Consider the following 21,240-nt stretch of genomic DNA (forward strand, 5'->3'; position numbering starts at 1 on the left):
AATATATACAAGACAATATACATATAAACATAAGAAATATAAACATAAACATATACCAAAAACAAAAAATATAAACTACAAACAAAAAAAAAACAAACATAAACAAAAACAAAAACAAAAAATATTACCAAAAACAAAAAATATAAATACAAAAAAGGACGAAAATAAACACAAAAGCAAATAAACAAGTAACGGAAATAAAATTATAAACATAAAAAATAAAAATATAAACAACACAATATAAATAAAAACATAAAAAAATATAAATATAAACATAAAAAAATATAAATATGAACAAAACAATATACCAAAAACAAAATATATAACCAAAAACAAAATATATAAACAACAAACTAAAAAATGAAAAACATAAACAAAAACAAAAAATCAAAAATGCAAAGAAAAAACCAAAAACAAAAAACTAACAAAACTTAAAAAATTTAAAATTGCAAAAACTTAAAAAAAGAAGAACATCAAAATTTTAAAGAAAATTTATAAAAAAAAAAAGGGAACTTATAATTTTTTTACATACAAAAATATAATTCAAAAAAAAAAAAAAATACATAGGAACATAAAATTAAAAATTAAAACCAGATACAATTTTTTTTTAAAAAAAAAAAATAGAACATAAAATTAAAACAAATAAAAAAACAAAATTTAAAAAAAAAAAGATAAAAAAAAAAAGGGAACATACAATTTAAAAAAAAAGAAAAACAAATTTTTTAAAAAAAAAAAAAAAAAAATTCGAAAATAAAATTTAAAATTAAAAAAAAACAAAAAAAAAATTTAAAAAAAAAAAAAAAGGAAGGAGGCGCCTAGGCAAGACGCCCGTACGGTGGTGGCGGCGCCTAGCCCAGACGCCAATACCACGGCCGTGGCGCCTAGCCTCTGCGCCGCCGCCGTGGTAGTGGCGTCTGGGCTAGGCGCCGCCACCACTGTACGGGCGTCTTGCCTAGGCGCTTCCTCCGTGGTGGTGGCGTCTCGCCTTGGCGCCCCACCGTCGCCGGAGGTTTTTTTTTTAAAAAAAAAATTACAAAAATTAAAAAAATTACCTTCTGGCCGGCAAACCGCCTTCCGCCCACCGCCGGTGCCGCCACTTCCTTGCCGGGCCGCCTCGACATAGCTCTGGAAATAATTTAGAAAGAGAAAGTGGAAGTAGAGAGTAGAGAGAGAAATTGTGTGTTTTTTAGTATGAGGGCAAAAGTGTCATTTCACTCTTATTTTGTGGGCTTTATGTAGGAATTTGCGGGCGATGTTTAACAGTTCACAAAGAAAAACATATAGCCGTATATTGAGAAAAGAAAGTTGGCTGATAGCCAATGTGTAACTATGCCATTGTTCATTTCTTACTGTGACTACCCTGATTTCTGTAACAACTTGAATACAACTGATCTAGATCTTCGATGTCAAATTGTCAAGTGTCTACTAATGACCGTACTCCTAACTGTAAAGTAATGATTTTACAGATGCACGGCCACCAAAATGACCTAGATAACATGTCGATACACTATAACAGAACATGAGCAAGCATGCGAAATTATGCATCCGACAACAATTACCACGTCGCCTCTGCACGTCCTGAAATAATCAGGTGGCTCCTCTTTGCAATGAGATGTCACAACAATTGTGTCGTTGATCCAAAACATGCATGTACTATACAGATCAACAATAATTTGGAACAAATGTCCACAGTTTTAGCAATCAAATCATTCTTGTTGTGTTGGTCGTTGTGTCTTCATTTGGTAAACTTGTTTTTGCGACTTCTGGGGTGATGTCTCCTGCTGTCTGAATTGCATACTGTTTCCAGCTACTGGTCTGTTAATCCAGTTGATAGGGGGTGACGGAATAGGACCCATATTTTGGACAAAATTGTTTTGTTGACTATGCATGGGCCCAGAATTTTGCATCCTTGGCCTCATCAAAGCTGGTGGTCTATTACGAATCCCTCCTAGTGTCATATTCGACATAGCAGCTCCTAAATCACGGTCATCCTCTCTGTGTGGTAATCTGTCATTGTGTCTACTTCCACGGGGCTCATAGGGCATTCTGTGGCCATTTGCCATAGGCCGGGGAGTATGATGATGCCCATAATTGTAACTGTTATCATCATAGTAGCCTCTTTCATACCCTGCAGGTCCAGCTGGCCTTGGCCTATTAATCATATGGCTTCCTGGATGATTCCGATGGGGCATATAATCCAATAATCCAGGAGATGAATCAGTATGTTTAATATTTAATGTGTTCTTAAGAAGACGATGAGCAGCTTCACCCAACTGAGGCCCCCGTATTGCTCCTGGTACTTGAGGCCTGAGATACAAGGGTAAGCAGTATTAGAAAAAATCTAAACAAGAAAAAAGTGTTTCAACAATGACCCTGACATTTTCTATTTCCAAACGGTTGTAATTTTCCACGATAACAAGGAATGTGCAGAAAGGTCATTGAATCATTTGTCTATCTTACATGGTAGTCTATTGATAGGCAGGGGACCTTGGTAGCAAGTAAGCATAGTGTGAGGTCTACTGTTAATGTAATAGCACTGGTGAGTAGACCGCGATTTAAGATTCTACTATGTATTAGATTTTAGTTTTTTTTTTTTTTTTTTTTTTGAATAAAAACTGAGTATTAGATTATTATAACTAATTGTCAATATACTTCTAGATAAGGCAGATATAGTCACAAAAGTTTATTGGATCAACTGTACACCAAGTCCAATCTGACTGACTCAAATGGAAACTCTGTTAGACATCCAAATAGTAAGCCGTGAAAGGAACATAATTAGGGATACCTATGTCCAACTCAAAACAAATCCATTATATAAAAACTCCTGAGTAGGGAAAAGTTGTCTACTAAAGTATAATTGAAAAAATAATACTCATTTATTTTTCATGTGCAAATATGATGCATTATTTCTGTTGGTAGCCAAAAGAACCATGTAAAATCGTAGATGGATTCAAGCTATACCTTTCACGTCCAAATTGACGCCTATTGCCATTGTCTTCATGCCATAACGGGGGGAAAGGTTTCACGTCAGTAGATTTGATCACCTGCAATGAAGAAAATGCAAGAAAAGTTGAGGCTAGCAGACCAAAAGATAGACTGAATTCCAAAAGATAGTTGACACTTCAAGCTATCTGTAGAATTCACTAGTTTCCATACATTAGTAGTACGTAAATATCATAAATCACTGACAAGTCACAAAGTAATCTACGCCTTAGAGAATATATATGAGTGCTGTCTCGGATACTAAGAAACTACATACCTTAGCTGGTATAATTGCACCCTTTGGAGGCTCCGGGATGTGTTTACGAGGCAGAGGATTTAAATATGTCACATTTCTGCAAAATAGATGTTTCTCTTGGTGGTAAGCACTAATACATTCAAAACTCATAAACATGACAGCAGCAGATCATACTTACAAAGTTTGGTTATTCATAATATTGGGTAGCCCAGCAACTGGTGAAGCGACCACTTGCCTCCACCCATTTCTTTCAGATAACCACAAATAACCATTCATTCCACCACTGCATAAATATTACAATGACCATCGAAGTTAAACCTTTATCAGCTTTGAAAGTCAAAAGGTTAAAACTTTTAAACCTACCTGGCATAGCTGTCAATTGGCCAAGCATATCTTTGGTCAGGAGGCATCTGATAGTAGAAATGGTAATATGACACAACTTGAGCAGCTAAAGGATGCGCGGGATGGATATATAGCATATCAAACATCACACAGTTCCGGCGCTGCTCATCTACCTGCCAAAGTGATATGAATCAGAGTAAGTTCTACAGAATCAACTTAACTGTGAGCAATTATCAAGATCCTAGAGTCAGATATGATAAAACCAAAGGCATACTATTGAACTCAGACATAAAGGCAAAAAAATTGCATGAGATGACCGTGCTTCTAGACTCTACATGATCGAAAGTTGTGTGCATTGAATTTTAGTGTAAAAGGATATCTATGACACAGCATCAGGAAACTCAAAAATGGATTTTCAATCAAACAGAGATTTTTAAAAGCTCTCCCATTTGAAATCCCTATTTGGGTAAAATTCGAATGCTTGGCAAAAGCAGGCAACCCTGTTTGGGTTAAATTAGGGTGCACAAAAGCAGGCATTTAAGAGTACATTTTACACCTCAAAAAATCAGATTCCGTTTTGAAAAAGTGTACTTAAAAATCTTGCTTTGCCTTTATAGTTCATCTAAAATTATCCCCCAAACCTCACACTTGGAGCTTTTAAAAGAATGCCCAGCAAAACCTTCATTTCAAGTTTCAACAGACTTTGCTTTCATAAATCCCTGACGAATGCGCTGAGCATAGAGAAATTTACACCAATAGCAATCAAAGGATGAATTAATCCCAGAACAAGAGGATATCTAAACTGATTAAGCTAACTGAAATGATAAATTAAAAAATTAACAAACAATAATGAGCAAGAAAAGCACTTTTAAGTTACTCAAGTAGCTGATTAAAAGCATATTCTTCAAGAATTTAACCTATCTCTACAAAGAAACCATCACAGAAAAGTAGTTTGAAAAGTTTCTGAACACAGACAAACTATGCTTCTGATTAGTGGCAAAAGAGGCTCACGGAATATGGAAACAGCAACAAATATAAGACCAAAATCCTTGTAATAAACACCTCCACTACAAATCCCCAATTCCAATTCCACCAGCTTCTTGTATAAGACTGACTAGCAGACTTTCATTTATAATAACCATTGTCCCAAAGTCTAAATGAGGCTCCTGGCCTCCATGCCACTAATCTCAAGTAGGCTGTGCAAGCACCCATAAAGAAACTGGGACTATGAAACTTGGTGAAAGCTTGTTCACTATACTTGGTGAAAGCTCATACAGGCTCGAAAAATTTTCTACTATACTAAACCTACTTTACTGTATTTGAATATCTTTTACTTGAACGTCTTTGTAACTATTTCATCGTATATAGGCATGAAAACTCCACCGTAACTTTTTTCTGTAGAAAGAATGAAAATATCTTATATAAATTATGCGACAAAACTTGAAAGGAATCATTTCTAATGATAGATTACAGCTCGTTTATTTAAACAAGCCCGATTTAAGCTCATTCAAGCACAAGCTTAAACTCGAAATAAACGAGCACGCTCGTGAACAAAGCTCAAACAAGTCAAACTCTTAATGAGCCAAGCTCAAACAAGATTTTAAATAGCTCGTTCAAGCTTGAACACTAATAATTTTTATCAAGCTTAGCTCGAATAGACTAAAATTCGGCTTGACTCGGATCGATTGCAGCCCTACACAAGCTCCAGCCCCAAGGAGGTTATAGCCAAAGATATCATATCCTCAAGCTATCATTTATAGCTAATCTAGTCAATATCCACAAATTCAAGCAATGTCCAGCGCTACTCAGAGCACTTTGCTTCAGAGCCTCCAGATTCCTATAGATAGCCTCAAAAAAAGGAGGAAGAATTCAAACCCTTGACATGAGCAAGCTCCACCTCCATCCTGCTTTTATATACACCGTCAAATTGCCAATGGAGGGTAGCAAACCCCAACTCTGAAAGGCAATCAATTGTGCAACAAATATAATACTGGCCAGACCCTAAGACCGTTCAATCTGATTTCCTAAAATAACATAAAACGTGCAAGTGTCGAAACTCAATAGAACTGACTAAATAGTACAAGACTTTAGCAATGTGATGACAGACAACTTAAAGGACAATGCTATAGCACAGAAAGCAAGAGAAATGGGGATTCCAAAAAAACTAACCGTCAAAGTTTCCTCAAGTTTCTTGGTTTCAGCCAGCAATTTCTTTTCATCAATGAATGGCAACTTTGCAACACCCTGGTGTCCAAAATTTTGGCAAATAGGAGAGGGGAAAAGATTAGATTAAGAAGAAAAAATAATTATTGAGTTCATCAGTTTAGCAAGAGGGAAAAGGAGAAGGAAACATGTCCTAATGGACCTAAATAATACCTGCCAAGCGAAACGTTTACCATTCATATCAATATCAAAATCTGGGAAAATGAAGCTGACATGAGATTGTGACAGAATATGTAACTAACTTCTACCTAAAAACAGCAGAGTAACATTACCAGAAGGATAAAACTCAAGCAGAGGTGAAGATGGGTCTGTCATCAATTTCCTGTACATCTCCGGCAAAGCGTTGGAACTGTACCATTAGAAGAAAACAAAAAATTGGTCAAACATATATCACAGAGACATGCTGGTAACTGAAAACATGAGCAAACAAAACCTTGCAGCTGGTAGAGTTCCCAAGAGTTGATCAAATGGCTTGAAAGGCTCTCCCAAGAAAAATGTAATTTCTAGATCAGCTAGATCTTTTAGATCAGAAGCAAATGGAGCATAATGGTATGGATAGAACCTTCACAAAAGCATCAGATACATTAAAAACATAAAAACAAAAAAAACAAAACAAAAACAAATCTGGAAGACCCAGAACATGTCATATGCCACCAATTAGAAAAGCCTTCAAACATTTAAGAAATCATACAGACATAAATTATCCCAAGTAAAATTAGTGGTGAAGTAAAGAAGTTATACAGACATGATTTATTTCAAGTAAAAGATTACAGTAGACAGTAAACATTTTTGAACAAACAAACCAATTACCATTGCCATGAGCAAACACCTTGGTAGTAGTAACGGCAAACCCAACATAAACCTTCCACATATTTCAAAACCTGCAAAAAAGTAAGATCACGAGTCAAGGAAACAAATAAATTTTGCCAAGAAAGAATTCAATAGTAATAAATCTGATCATAAAAGACAAAAAGTCTCCGTCTCGACACTTGATTAAGTCAAAAGTCAGTAACTTATATATATGCTCCATAAGCAACACAAGATGCAGCAAAAACATATCAGGTTATTCAATCGATCTATGTCCATATCCTTAAAAACAAGAAGCAGGGGAAAATAAAACCTACCGCAGCACCATCAAGTGCTGGATTTCAGACCAATTATAAAAGGCATATAAAACTCTTTTGATGGAGGGGTGAGAGAAGGGAGACCACCTATGAGGTCCAGAAATGAAAGCTTCTCTTCTGGAAAGATACCTATGATGGCAAAGTTGAAGAAATCTAACAAGCTATCCATAAACAATTAAAAGTGAAAGCTATCATATATTCTAAGAGCAGAGTCCCAACCCAAAACCACACAGCACCATAACCAACCCCCCAAGAAATGAGTTTAAGGAAAAAGAAAAGACATTAGTATATACAAGGGACAGACTACATGATCTCACTACATGCTACATCAGTTTCGGTTCTGATAACAACACCGACACACCAACCGGCCAGGCGGACACCACTGAAAATGAAAACTCAATTATATATTTTAACAAGGCAAGAAATAAAATCCCAAAAAATGGCTGCCCATTGGTGAAAAGAAAAAACAGCTTTTGCTTTTAGAATCAAGGGTGCAAAAAGGATCTATAAACTAGTAGCTTATTATAGACTAGCAATCTGATTTGTATATTTAAATAAATAAGCAGAAATTTTAAGAAGAAAGATTGAGGCTTTAATTACTTAACAACTGTTTACACAACCGATAAGTTTAGCCTATCAAGCTCTATAGTGACTTGAGGTCACAACTCTCCAAAGAATTCACTCCAAAATTCTGCCTAGCTTCTCCATTTTTCCCCTCTCTCTATTTATACTAAAGCTAAAGACTATTAACCTAATAATATTAGACTTCCCAAATTGCCCTTGCTAAAGTTAGTCTATTACACATTTACACCTATGTCATAATATTACAGATGCCAGTTCCAGTAAGAAACTATACCTAAACTTAACTTCTAGGACATTGGAGAAACAACATGTCTCTCACCAAACAAAATTCACAACAATGTACAACACTTCTGCCACAAGGTAAAAAACTATATGAACTTGAGCAGACAAAGTATTCTCTATAAACTGCAATTCTGAACCAAAAACAGAGAAAACATTGCAAAATGAAGAAGAAAAAAATGCAGGATGCATAATGTCTAATACGTATTCAATTGCTTGAGTGTGGAAACTGAATCACTGACCACATCTTTCCTGATTTTGTCAATTTCCTCTGGACTGGATGCACCAAATTTATCGGCGTAATATCTCTCCTTATATCCAGGCTCCCCAAGCTTGACCTGCAGAAAACAATACTAATTGATTACTCCCTTCTTATATTATCTGAGCACCTAACATAGCTTATTGGATACTGTCTTTCATTAAAGTATCAAAGAAATGTATAATTAATTCGTTTTGAGTACCAATGTTCAAATACTAGTCAATTTCAAAAATCAATGCAACAGCTGATACCTCCTAAAAATGTGTGCCAAACCTTAAGAACCAGATATAAAGGAGCAGAGGAAGAGATATACTTAAGAAATTAAGAATGCCTGAAAAGAAAGATCTAACTACCCCAGCAATTAGTGCATAAACAGCAATGTAATTTAAATGGTCACATCACACACAATCTGGTTCAATATATACTAGATATGTTGCAAACATCTTTTTAAAAAATATTGCAAAACATAATTAATTACAAAAATTAGTGATGATATCACACAAGCAGAAAACATCTTTTAGAGAGTAAAAAAGAAAATAAGATATGCAAATAGATTCCTTTACATTTCACCTTCCTCCAAGCAATCATATAGTAAAACAACAATGATGCCTAGACTCCTGGAAGGTTGGAGCGGTATTTTGTTCAACCAAGAACATTATAACGGCATCCTAAGCTTCAATTAGTTTTAAGGGAATAAAAGTAATTTAACAGATTTGCTAAATGTACATGAAACTAGAGCCAAATCCAAAAGTTTTCCAAGTAGATATAAAATAAAAATAAATAAAAGGAAGCACCACCACAAAGCGACTAAACTAAATAATGATAAGGGATCTGTCCTCTGGAATTTGATGAATTGGCCAATATCATCATCCATATCAAGCCCATTATGAAGAAAAATGAGAGCTAATAAAATCAGCCACCAAAGATCAGCCAATTGTTTCCCAGTTCCTTAAAGTCATGCTACTGGTCAAGACCAATAGCAGTGGGGTCTTCGAAGATGGTCAAATGATTAAGCCGATAGTTCTCACCTTGTCTTCCGCTGGAGGTGGTGGCTCTTCAAAGGAGGGATCTCCTGATTCTCTTCTAGCCTTGTTTTTCATCTCCTCATTGTTCTCATAATACTGTAAATCAAAGAAGGATTATTAATAACCCACAACCCCCCAAAAAAACAAGAAAAGAATTTATATAGAGAAATGAATAGCAACATGAACAACTAACTACAATTGTCATGGAAACAATATAGAACTAAATTAACCTACTGCAACATAATTTCGACTTTCAAACAAACAAACAAAAAGAGGATATGCAAATTTATATAAGATATTTAGAAATAATAAATCATAAAAATGTAACAATACTAGATGAAGCCCGTGCATGTTTGAATTTTTAAAAAAAATATATATATATTTTTTTTATGTATGTGCTAAAATTTGTTATATATTTAGATAAAATTCATAATACCACCTCCGTTACATATTATTTGCAACGATTAGATATTTTTCCTCTCTACTTTATGTCAAATCGTTGCAAATAATATGTAACGGAGGTAGTATCAAAAGATAGAATTCTATATTTAATTAATTTAAACTTAAAAATCTCATTCGACAATTTTGCTTACATGGCATTTAAATTTTTTAATTCTAAAAGAAATTAATAATCTCTTATTTAATTGGCTACCACTAAAATTTATTATCCTACGTGGCGCGCTAAGAAAACTAAATACTACGTGGCTCTCTAAAAACTCGGGAAAAAACTCCCCTTTATATATATATATATATATATATATATATATATATATATATATATATATATATATATATATATATATATATATATATATATATATACTTAGGACATAAAGCATATGCATAGAAATTGACACACTGCGTGTCTGCATGTAGGCAGAACCCAATGCATAACACCCACATTGTCAATACATTGTCAACTGAAGTACATCAAATAAATTATAAGAATAAAAACCAAGGTGATGGGCACCTGCTGTAAGCGAACCCGTTTCTGGAAGATTTGCTCTTCATGAACTGCAACTGACTGAACAAAATGTTCCACTTTATCTAGAAAGACCTGTATACCAAAAATACTACAGTTAGCTCCATTCAAGAACTACAAATCAATCAATCAAAGCCTATTAAATCTCCATTTTGCAAACATATTATGCGTGTTAATACTCTGTCATACTAATTACTGCCAAAAAAATGCAAGATAAGGGAGATTTAAAGAGGTACTTAAAGATAAGTATAAAGTTGGACTAGCATAAGATATGGCTGTAGGCCCAATGGCATAAACTAATCAAGTAGTACCCCTACCTTCTAAAAAGTTTGAGTTAACTCTTATGAATAGTGTTTGGGCAATTATATAAAATATTTATTTACTTGTTTGTCCTCATTAATATTAATTACTCTTTTTTTTTAACTCTTAAAAATAGTGTGTAGACATTTATCCCTAAACATATTTGTTTATATAATTTCCCTCATTAATCCTACCAACAACTAAAATTATGACATAAGACTAAATCGAAAGAACTCCCTTGAACAACTAGAAATTATGACATAAGACTAAATCGAAAGAACTCCCTTGTTATGGGCTTATGGCTAGCTATGACGTGTGCATTGCGCACGTTAGCCTCCCTAGTTTTCTTAAAAAATACATACGAAGCATATGAATAAATTTGAACATACTAAAATATAAAATAACAGTGAGAAACAAAACAAAACAAAACAAAAACTGCCATTCAATGATTCAAAAAAGCATGGCTACATTTCCTCGTTTTGAAAAGTGGTGTTTCCTCATTTCTCTTTTCATTATTGTCCCTGTCTCCATGCTACATAGGTCATCATTTTATGAAAATTTACTAATTTTTGGGCTTTACATTTGTAGACAGTGCAGTTTCTGAATTCAAGACTATTGACTAGAAGAACAACCATCTATGTTCGCATTCGCACTATTACAAGGTTTGCTAAACCAAATGTAATGACTAGCATCCTATCAGTGACTTATAGACAAATCACATAGCATGTGTAAGTGCAGCACAATCACCTTCCAAGCCTTCAAGGAGAAATTCTAATCAAAAATTCAAAACTACAAACTATTTCCTAGTCATTAAACATCTTCGATAGAATAAATGCCAAATTCCTCAAACAAACACCTCAGTGTTTTTAGGAACTATGACATTTTCTGGCAAAGATAAAGAACCTTCATCCCAATTTGTTTCCCCATTCATCGATTGACTTTTCTAAGCAAAGCTAATTCTATCTAAAAAACAGACATTCAAATTAGCATAGAACATTGAAAGGCAATAAACAATTATTTGCTACTATTTTCATTCTTATTATACCATTTCCCCAACTCACTCCATACTACATTAAAAAAATCCATTTCCATTGACATATAACTTAAACAGTCAAATCTGAATTGGGAACCAACTTACTTCACCAGCATCAGTAAGATAACCACCCATAGCCGCAAATTCGCTTCTGTATACATTCATCAGCAGGTTTATAGCACCCTGAATCAGAAAAGAAACAGGTCATACAGGTGTAAAGGAAGATCAATAGCAACAAGAAAGGTTGGGAGAGAGAATTTCCACATTGATGGTGCAGACATCTAAATACTATGAGCTTTGTAATCTAAGAGGGAAGATAAATTATGAGCTAAATAAATTCATAACATGGCAATAAAAGTGAAAGCACGAAGTGTGGATGCATAAACTTTCATAAATCATACCTCTCGAATTTCTAGTGTAGGCATATGCGGAAGGAAGTCATTGCCAACGAAGAAACACAGGAACACGAAATCATCAATTAAACGTTCAAAATTCATATTAAAGGGAGGATTAGGAATTTCCAGGTCAAATTGCAGATATTCTCTTAATACCCAAATTTGGAGGAACTGCAAAAATTCATAGACAAAACAATTCAATAATTACAGAGTAGATAAACATGGCTGCAAACAAATCAATCAAGAATTACTAGAGCCAAGGATGGCAAGCAAGCAACCTGATATTTTTTCTTGTATATAGGAGTGTCATCTATCAAGTTTCCATTTTTATCAGGCTTAGCACGACAATCTGCTGCCAAATGACCACCTTGACCACAAAGAAAACATTTCTCCTGTTGTGAAGGCATAGTGATGACCTACATTGGAAGCAAATTGGTTAAAAAATGACAAAGATAAACAAGCTCTATCAACTATTTCACTAAAGCACAATGTAGAATGTAACAAACCTCTCTCAGAATTGAAAAGTGCACCTCATGCGTGGCCAACGCCAACATAATCAGATCAGCATCCTGTCAATTGAAATCAAACAGATTGTCAATAATATACAAGCAACGGGATGAAATCAATGACAGTATATCAATGTATGGGGATACATAGAAGGATCATAATGAACTCACCAAACCATACAAGCAGTGTCGAGTATTGGGATCAAAACCAGGGAGATCTCTTTGCAACCGAATATACGACATAATTTTATGTTCTCCTTCGCCGGGCACATTAGCATCGGATAGAATAACCTTCAAACAAGCACCCAATGCAGTCGAATAAATACATATAGAGAGAAATTATCCTGAAATCAAGAAGTATATGGGGAAGAGATAAAGAAGGGATTACTCCAGTATAAAGGAATCATCCGATCTTCAAGGGAGTAAGATAATGGGAACTATTTGACACTAACCTTTACCCTCCGCCAGCCAGCCTGGTTGTTCAACCTCTTCTGTACATAATACTGAAGTGCCACCGAGAGCACAAACATAAATTCTGTACCTGGAGTGATGACATTTGAGTCACTGGTTTCTCGCCTCTCCCTAGAAGCCAAAGTCCTTCCTTCAGCCTCAAACTCTTTTTTCAGTCTTTCCTCCTCTGCTTCCTAGGAGATACAATATGCACAATATCAGGATTTTCAGAATTGCCAATAAGTAAGAAAAAGATCAGCCAAATAATGAGAAAGAAAAACTAACAGCCTCTGCAGCATCTTTTGCAGCTCTGAAGCGCCGTGAACGTTGCTGATTCATTTTAGCCCTTGGAGCAACTCCATCTATCGTATCCAGGATGAAAAAAGAATTATTCCACAATATAAAAAAAGTAAAAATAAAAGATAAAAAGGGAATATGGTAAGGAAATTTACCAATTGCCATGTAGAGAATCTTCCTTGGACGAACCAATGAAAATAAATGATCAATATATGCAAAAATCGATTGGAACACCTCATCATATGTTGTAGGTGCAGGCTGCATCATAAATAAAAAAATAATAAAAATAAATAAACATCAAAATTGGCAAGTTCCCCTTTTTCAACTTTCATAACATTTTTCTGATTAACTTCCTAACGGCAAAATAAGAAAACCTTAAGAAATTCTTACAAATTATTCACTCTGCTCTATTTAGTCTTTCTCTAAAAAGGAAGTGAATCAAAGATAAATTTTACAATGAAGAAATCGATTTGCTACTTCATAAGCACTGGTGACAAGCAAGCGTTCACTGCCATTATTTCATTATCATGATATTGACTACGAATATTACAGGATACAGAATTATGAACCCGAAGACCCTAAAGCCAGGTCACTCCTCCAGTAAAAATCTGATGATTCACATAATCAATTTCTGGTTCAAATTTAAAAAAAGTAATTTCTTCCTGCTTAAAATAAAATAATAAATCATCAACTTCGTGACAAAATACAATACTAAGTCTGTCCAAATAATGTCCCATTCCAAAACTTGCCCATCCACACGAAGTTTTGTTCTCACTCTTCCTATAAATCATCAACTTCGTGACAAAATACAATACTAAGTCTGTCCAAATAATGTCCCATTCCAAAACTTGCCCATCCACACGAAGTTTTGTTCTCTCTCTCCTTTTTTTTTTCTTCATTTTAAATCTGATTGAAGTTTTGCTCTTTTCCTTTTTTTTTTTTTTGAACAATTAAGCTTAAGTTTTTTTTTTTCGTTTAAGTTTATGGTTTTTCTTTTTTGTTTTGATTTGTGGTAGCCACAGGTTTGTAGGTGGTTTTGGTTTTTTATTTTTCCTTTTATATCTTGATTCCCAGCTCTTATTTATTTGGAGTTTGCGACCTAAGCCAAATTTGAAACAAAGTTTAATCATTGAAGATTGAATCGACCTCTTATTTGTGTTGTTTAAGACGTCGAATTAAGTACCCCGTAGTTTTTCTTTTAATCTGTGTTGTATGGATTTTTTTGAAACATTTTATGGATTCATAATTTTTTTTTTTTTTTGTCGTATCCATGCCATACCCGTTTTTTTAATTTTGATTTGCCGCGTCCCGTCCTCGTACCCATACCCATTTTTATACCCGTATCTGTTTCTATGCAACCTAGCTTGCCCAAACCTATACATATCACTTCCATTTGTAGCCTTCCCAACACACTTGAACATTTCTTACTTCATCCCTTTCTTTAAATTCCCAACCAAACATCTTTCTCCAACTCTCAAGCCCTCCCTCAACCATCCAATCCAAAGATGAAACTGAGAGCTTAGTCTAATTTTTGCTCAATTCTTCCCTTCCATACACGATATATACAAATTATTATCTACCATGGCTATCTCAATTAAGAGACGCTCATAAAATCTTCCTACAACTTATGCTATTTCTCTCTTCATAACTCAAACTCTTCATTTTACCTTAAGTACGTGTATCGGATCCTCCACTCGGACATAGGAATGAACCTTCATTTTGGACCAAAATCATGAATTGCTTTCACAAAATAACCTAATTGGACACTTGGACACGTAACCGTGATGGAAATGGGTACCCAAGTTCAAATAACAGATCGTTCTCTCATAAATTCCTTGCTTCCATTTTTGCTTCACTGTTATCAAATTGCAAAATCTGTTGGAAAGCACTGCTATTGGTGATTTGAGATCTTGGTAAATTTTATTTTTATGTTAGGTCAAACTCTAATAAAGATACCTTTCAATATAAATTTAGAATCTTTACCTGTTGTGATAAGTTTGGGCTGACTGTTAGGTCTCTCGAATTTGTTAACATGACAGTAATGCACCAAAAAGATTTCAACTATATCTGTTATATATCTTGAATTTCATGAAGCTTAAGATAATTTTAGTTTTTCTCTCCCCATACCCATTATTTTCTTTTGCTGATAGATCATTTTATGTTTTGTCCTTTTGATGCTAGGTCATCCTTTACTGTTGACCATTTTTTGGGATAGAAACCTTCAATGTTACTTTTTCTGTCTTTGAGTAGATTAAAAGTATTCAGTTAAAGCAGGTAATGCAGACAGGTAAAGCAGGCAATGGATATCTATGTGAGCATGGGTTACAGGGTTTTGCCAGCCAGGTCAGAGTGAAGGACAATATTAAGCATGGTGGCATGGGGTGGATAAGGGTGGAGAAAATCCTACGCAGGTACATAATATATATGGGAACCCCTTCCCTAAACCTGTTTCTTTGTCCCATAACCATCCGTAGATGTGAGAGCTAAGCTGTTGAAAAGAGCAACAGGTAATAACATAATAGAGAATCTTTGAAACCTATCATTTTTACTGTACAGCTGTACGGGCAAGGAGTTCTGCATAAGCCCCCAGCTGCAAAACAGGAATCAATGGAGCTGGCATGCAAAGTGGAACTTACAAAAGCTTAGGTAAACATTCCAAAGTGCAGCCACTAGTCTCTTATCAACATAAAAGTATAAGCTTATGAAAAATATATTTAATCGAAAAATTGACAGTATATACTAGTAATGCAATTACAAAATCATCTGCATTTACCAAACATCAAAATTACAATCATTCATCGATAAACACTAACCATATTTTAGATAAAAACTATACTAGCATCCTCCCAAATCACCACTTGCTCTCCTACTAATCTCCTCCTATACCTCGATGAACTTCTTCTTCTTCTTCTCTCTCTCTCTCTCTCTCTCTCTCTCTCTCTCTCTCTCTCCCCTCACTCTCTCTCCCTCCCTCCCATGCGTCTCTTTATCTCATCCCCACAACCAAGGGATGCCTATCACCCATAAACTCCTCCAACCAAACAATACCAAGCAATCCTCTTGGGTTTCAATCCGCAACCAATGTACCAGCACTAGTAACAAACACCAGTAAAATATTTTCTTAACAGTTTATAAAACAGAAAACTAATATTGTGCAGTTTTATTGACATTGTATGAATAACCACCAGAATTGACAAGCTATCTCCAAGTGACTAGTTAACCAATTATAGAAAAGAGAGCTACATTGCTTAATACAGTGATCAAGCCCAAAGTGTTTAAAACTTCAATTTGAAAGTGTTATCCAGTTCAATGCGGTCATCTGGCGTTACCAAAGAGAGTATCTTAACGTATTTTCCGTGCAGATATCACATTTGCACTCACTCTCTCAACAAGGAACAACAGTTCTACTTAGCAACTCCTCAATAACAGCAGCATATCCCATATTTACTTGATTTTGATAATGAATCAAACCACAAATTTATCACGAGTGTCTAGCCATCAAATACCAAATTAAACCCTCACACATTAACAAGAGTTCAAACTAAATTTCCCAAATTCTCATTTACCTAATGTTGGTAAACAGTACAAACAACACATAAAAAACCTCATTCTTCATCACATGTAAAAAACGAGCATTCGACATCTTATCTAAGCCAAAAAGTAACTGACCAATTCAAGTTTCTTAGCCAATCAATGACCTCATAGCTCTTGTTTACACAACAACCAAAAGTTCAAACTTGAATTTACGAAATTCTCACATACCAAACAACCCAAAAGTTCTTACTCAAAACCCCAATTCACAGAACATAATGCCCAACTCAAAACCTCAAAAAAAAAATGCAATTTACAGTTTAAGCATTACTTACACTACTCTCCACCAAATTAGAAATCCTAAATGTCCCACGTACCCAATAATCCAAAAGTCCAAAACTTTAACCACTCAAAATTCCCAAAAAAAATTCAAATTAAAATTTTTTGAAAAGAAAAGAATATTACCCTTTTATCCGGGTGAAAACAAGGATGAATAATTCCATTCATATCCAAATACAAATTATCAAACTCCATGCCATTAGGATTAGGTCTTGAAACATCAACAGGGTAAACGACGCCGTTTTCATCTTCCTTTGGTTCTTCTTCAACAACGTTGGAAATCGCCAATGGGTAGCGATCAGCTAACCACCTATAGAATGCGGGAACCCCCATTAAATTAACTAATCAGATAATTGAGATCTGGGTTTGTTGTAAATCTTCAAGAAATACACAGCTGATTGAAGAAGGAAGGGGAGAGAATTGAAGATGATGAATTGGGTTTTTTGTTTTTTTTTTTAATGATTTTGACCTTTTTATTATGATGAAGAAGAATTCTAAGGAGGGAAAACAAATTTAGGTGGAAAGGTATGAGTGCTGGGTTTTTTTGGTCGATGGTTCTTAACTTTTTAGTTATGTTTGTATTTTGTATAGTGTCCTTCATCTTCTTAAACTTTACAACTTAAAACTTTAATGGCAGACTATAGTTTAATTTAGGTTGGCTTAACTTGAGATACTACATATATCGATTTAGTAAAGTCGTTCATCTTTTCTTAATTTTCATAACTTAAGTACCTATATTTTAATGAGAAAATGCAAGTTGATGTACATAATACTTCCTCCGTGTTTTTTTAAATGTTACAGTTTGACCGGCACATAGTTTTAGACAATTTAATTGACTTAAATAAAATAAGAGGTAAGTGGAGTAGTTGGAATATTAAAAAATTGTAAAATAATGATAGTGAGGTTAATAGTTTATTGAAAATTAATGAATGTGAGATGAAAGATATAATAAAAAAGTACTCCCTCCATCCCTAAATTACATTCCTCTTTGGAAATTTACACGGGAATTAAGGAGAAAAGAATAAGACAAATAACAATAATTAGATAATGCAATGAGAAGTACTAAGATAGATTAGTTATTACTCATGACATGTCATCAATCCTTTGCAAAAAAAAGGACCAATCACATGCTTCTAATTGAAAATTTTTAACCAATCATATTCATTGTAATTTGGCACAAGGATTATGAGTGAGATTAGGTAAGGATAAGTAAGAAAGCATTAAATATAAAACAGAAAAAGAGAGTTGATTTACTTAAAAAAAAAACTTACCAAAAATAGAAAGGAGAAATGTAATTTTAGAATACCAAAAATAGAAAGGATGAATGTAATTTAGGGACGGAGGGAGTAGTAGTGGGTTTGGGTAGGGACCATGAGAGGAGAGAGATATAATATTTTAATGTAGCTGAAAGTGTAACACTTAAAATAAACACGGCCGGAAATAGGAAGTGTAACACTTAAAAAAACACGGAGAGAGTAAACAAAAATCGTTTATCAAGTGACATTCCATAAATAAGTTATTAACTTTTGTTTAATGCAAGCCCCACAAATGTTGATTTATTTACGAAAACGTCATAATGATTGAGATATTTTGTTGATATATTTACATAAATGTCACTAAATAAACACTTTTGTTTCATGAAAATCAACTGACGCTCCTTCTTTTTGTTCTCCTCTTCCACAACTCCTTGAATTTGGTTGCTTTATTTCCTTTCTTCGATCAAAATTCAAAATTAGGTTAGGGCTTTTATCTCACTTGCAATTTTTTTCTTCTTATGTGAGGTCATCTATGGAGCACAAATCAAATAAAGAGGGAAAAAAATTCTATGCTTTGTTTTTTCAATTTAGGGTTTAGATGAAACATTAGTCAAAATACATGGTAATTCCAAGAGAGTAAAAAACACTTTGAAAAGTTACAACATGAGCATTCATGTTTATGTAGTTCAAGGGGTTATAAACTTATAATACCTTGTTACTCTCATCTACAATTGTTGAACAAAGACAACTAAGAAAAGTTTTAAATCTAAAAACATTATATTGCTTGAGTTGCTTCTTGGTTCAAACTCCATGAAAGGAAAGTTTTCATCAAAGAAGAGTTTGTTTTTTTCGTCAGGATAAGGGCCTTAATGGGCTGGAACCTCTCATAGGTTCTCCTGACCAGGTTAACGAGATAAACACTTTGAAAGTGGAGGGGGGGAGGGGGAAGGGTAAGGGAATCCCACCCCAAAGTGTCATTAGTAGGGTTTGATCCCACAACCTCTTGGTTGTGAGATACAAACTTTGCCACTAGACCAACCTTAGCTTGGTATCAAAGAAGAGTGTGTTTTTTTCGTCAGGATAAGGGCCTTAATGGGCTGGAACCTCTCATAGGTTCTCCTGACCAGGTTAACGAGATAGACACTTTGAAAGTGGAGGGGGGGAGGGGGAAGGGTAAGGGAATCCCACCCCAAAGTGTCATTAGTAGGGTTTGATCCCACAACCTCTTGGTTGTGAGATACAAACTTTGCCACTAGACCAAGCTTAGCTTGGTATCAAAGAAGAGTGTATGTCTTCCTTCATTTTCATAATAAAAAACGATGGATCATTTTCTTAATTTGAACACAAAAGGCTTTCAACATTCAGTACAATATTTCTAATGTCGTAAAGATATTAGATACTACATGCAATTTTTATTTGTACTTGCCAAGAGTAGGCACACAACACAATTTTAAATAGAACAAATAATTTTAGAACGTGTCACCACTTAATAGATTTCGTCCAAAAATTAATTAATTATGCCCACCCGTCCTTATTTTTGCTCTTTATTTGCATGTTGTTAAATATTATAGGCTCATAAAATAAAGGAAAGGAGGGGGAAGAACTTAAGGAATGAAGGCTTATTTAGGAATTTATGCGAGAAAAAAAAAAGGTGGAATTAGGATTTTAATTTGGTTGTTTGCTATTGATTTAGGCAATCGCAATAATGGAGATATGCAGTGATATTGGTGGTAGTCATCATTAACATACATGCTAGAGGATTGCGAAAGTAATAAGAAGGAAAGAGAAGAGATAGTAGAAGAATTGAAAATCTAAAATAGATTAGAGTAATTGAATCGACAACTATTACTCAATAAAGGATTCAAAACTTAGAACTTTTGGTTGGTTTTTACATAAGTTTCGGGTATAAGTGGTAGCGATACTTTGTGGTTGTTGGAGGAATGATCAAGGAGCGGCGAATAGGCATTTTTGTAAATAAGTGAACAACTTTTATTAATATGCGAGTTCCACAAATGTTGACTTATTTACGAAAATGTTGTACTGATAGGGATTTTTTTTATTTATTTACGAAAGTGCCATTAGATAAACAAAATTTGTTTATCATCAAGATAAACTTGTATTTTCTCATGAATGTTGGTTTTTTTTTTTTGGTTGGTGGTTCTTAACCTTTTAGTTTTTTTTACTTTTTCTTTTTCCCACATACAAGAGTCTTGACAGTTGATATCTAACCAACATCCATGAGCAACCGTAAAGTAACCTAAATTGTTATTTACTCAGTTAAGACAATTACTTGATAATTACGTCACTATTTCAATTCCGTAAATACTAAAAGTCAAAAAGTGGGAAAAGTACCACCAATCGCAAACAATTAATCATCATATGAGCTAAGTAAAGTAACCTAAATATGGTAGTTACTTTTCCAAGCTCTGTTCACCCATTTTCAAAGTTCCACGTTATAACTCCAAAGTAGTTTTAGTGTGTACGATGTAATCTTATCGTTAAGTTGGCGTTAGCTATTGTCGCTATTTTTATATTTCCTCACCACCAAAACCCAGCCCTCACGACCCACCACCCACCAACACACCCCAGGCCACCCGCCAAACCCCACTTGCAAGCAAAACCCCACCAGCGACCCCTACCATCACCCATCACAGCTCCACCACCACCCATCGCAGGGCCCACTACCACCTATTGCAACACCAAATAAAGAAAGTGTTCGAATGCAATGGAGGAATTTGATTCGAATTGAAATTTCGACAAATTGGTTTAGGGCTTTTGTTTCATTAGATGCAAATTGCAAAATTAAGTTGTTAATTGTTGTGTTCGTTTTAAAATATAGGAATTTGGTTCAAAACAATAGAAAACCTTACTTTTTCCCCCAATTTGATTTTAATCATAAAAACATCAATTTTGGTTCTATTAGATTGAGATTATATACACAAAACTTGGTTTAATTGTTATTTCAAATGAAAATTTGCACGAATTATGGTTAAATTGGTTGAAATTGTTCGACGTTTGCCCAAAAAATTTCGAATAATGGTCAAAAATCTGGGCATGAAGAGGAGTTGAGAGATAAGAC

At 34.4% G+C, this 21,240-nt stretch overlaps 1 protein-coding gene across 1 annotated transcript; it reads right to left on the minus strand.

Annotated features, from left to right (window-relative positions):
* Positions 1–1,263: 1,263 nt before the first annotated feature.
* LOC110708480 (5'-3' exoribonuclease 4-like) lies at positions 1,264–17,660 on the minus strand. Its single transcript, XM_021886613.1, has 22 exons — positions 17,032–17,660; positions 13,191–13,293; positions 13,024–13,100; positions 12,741–12,932; positions 12,460–12,579; positions 12,289–12,351; positions 12,061–12,198; positions 11,789–11,953; positions 11,493–11,570; positions 10,043–10,129; positions 9,076–9,168; positions 8,031–8,126; positions 6,614–6,684; positions 6,237–6,365; positions 6,076–6,152; positions 5,957–5,997; positions 5,750–5,824; positions 3,602–3,753; positions 3,417–3,521; positions 3,260–3,335; positions 2,962–3,044; positions 1,264–2,307 (listed from the first exon to the last, which is right to left on the minus strand). The coding sequence occupies exons 1-22, from the start codon at positions 17,236–17,238 to the stop codon at positions 1,707–1,709; spliced, it is 2,829 nt and encodes a 942-aa protein (XP_021742305.1). The 5' UTR covers positions 17,239–17,660; the 3' UTR covers positions 1,264–1,706.
* Between the last annotated feature and the right edge of the window lie 3,580 nt (positions 17,661–21,240).

This window comes from Chenopodium quinoa, unplaced genomic scaffold (assembly GCF_001683475.1).
Source record: "Chenopodium quinoa cultivar QQ74 unplaced genomic scaffold, ASM168347v1, whole genome shotgun sequence".
Classification (NCBI taxonomy): domain Eukaryota; kingdom Viridiplantae; phylum Streptophyta; class Magnoliopsida; order Caryophyllales; family Amaranthaceae; genus Chenopodium; species Chenopodium quinoa.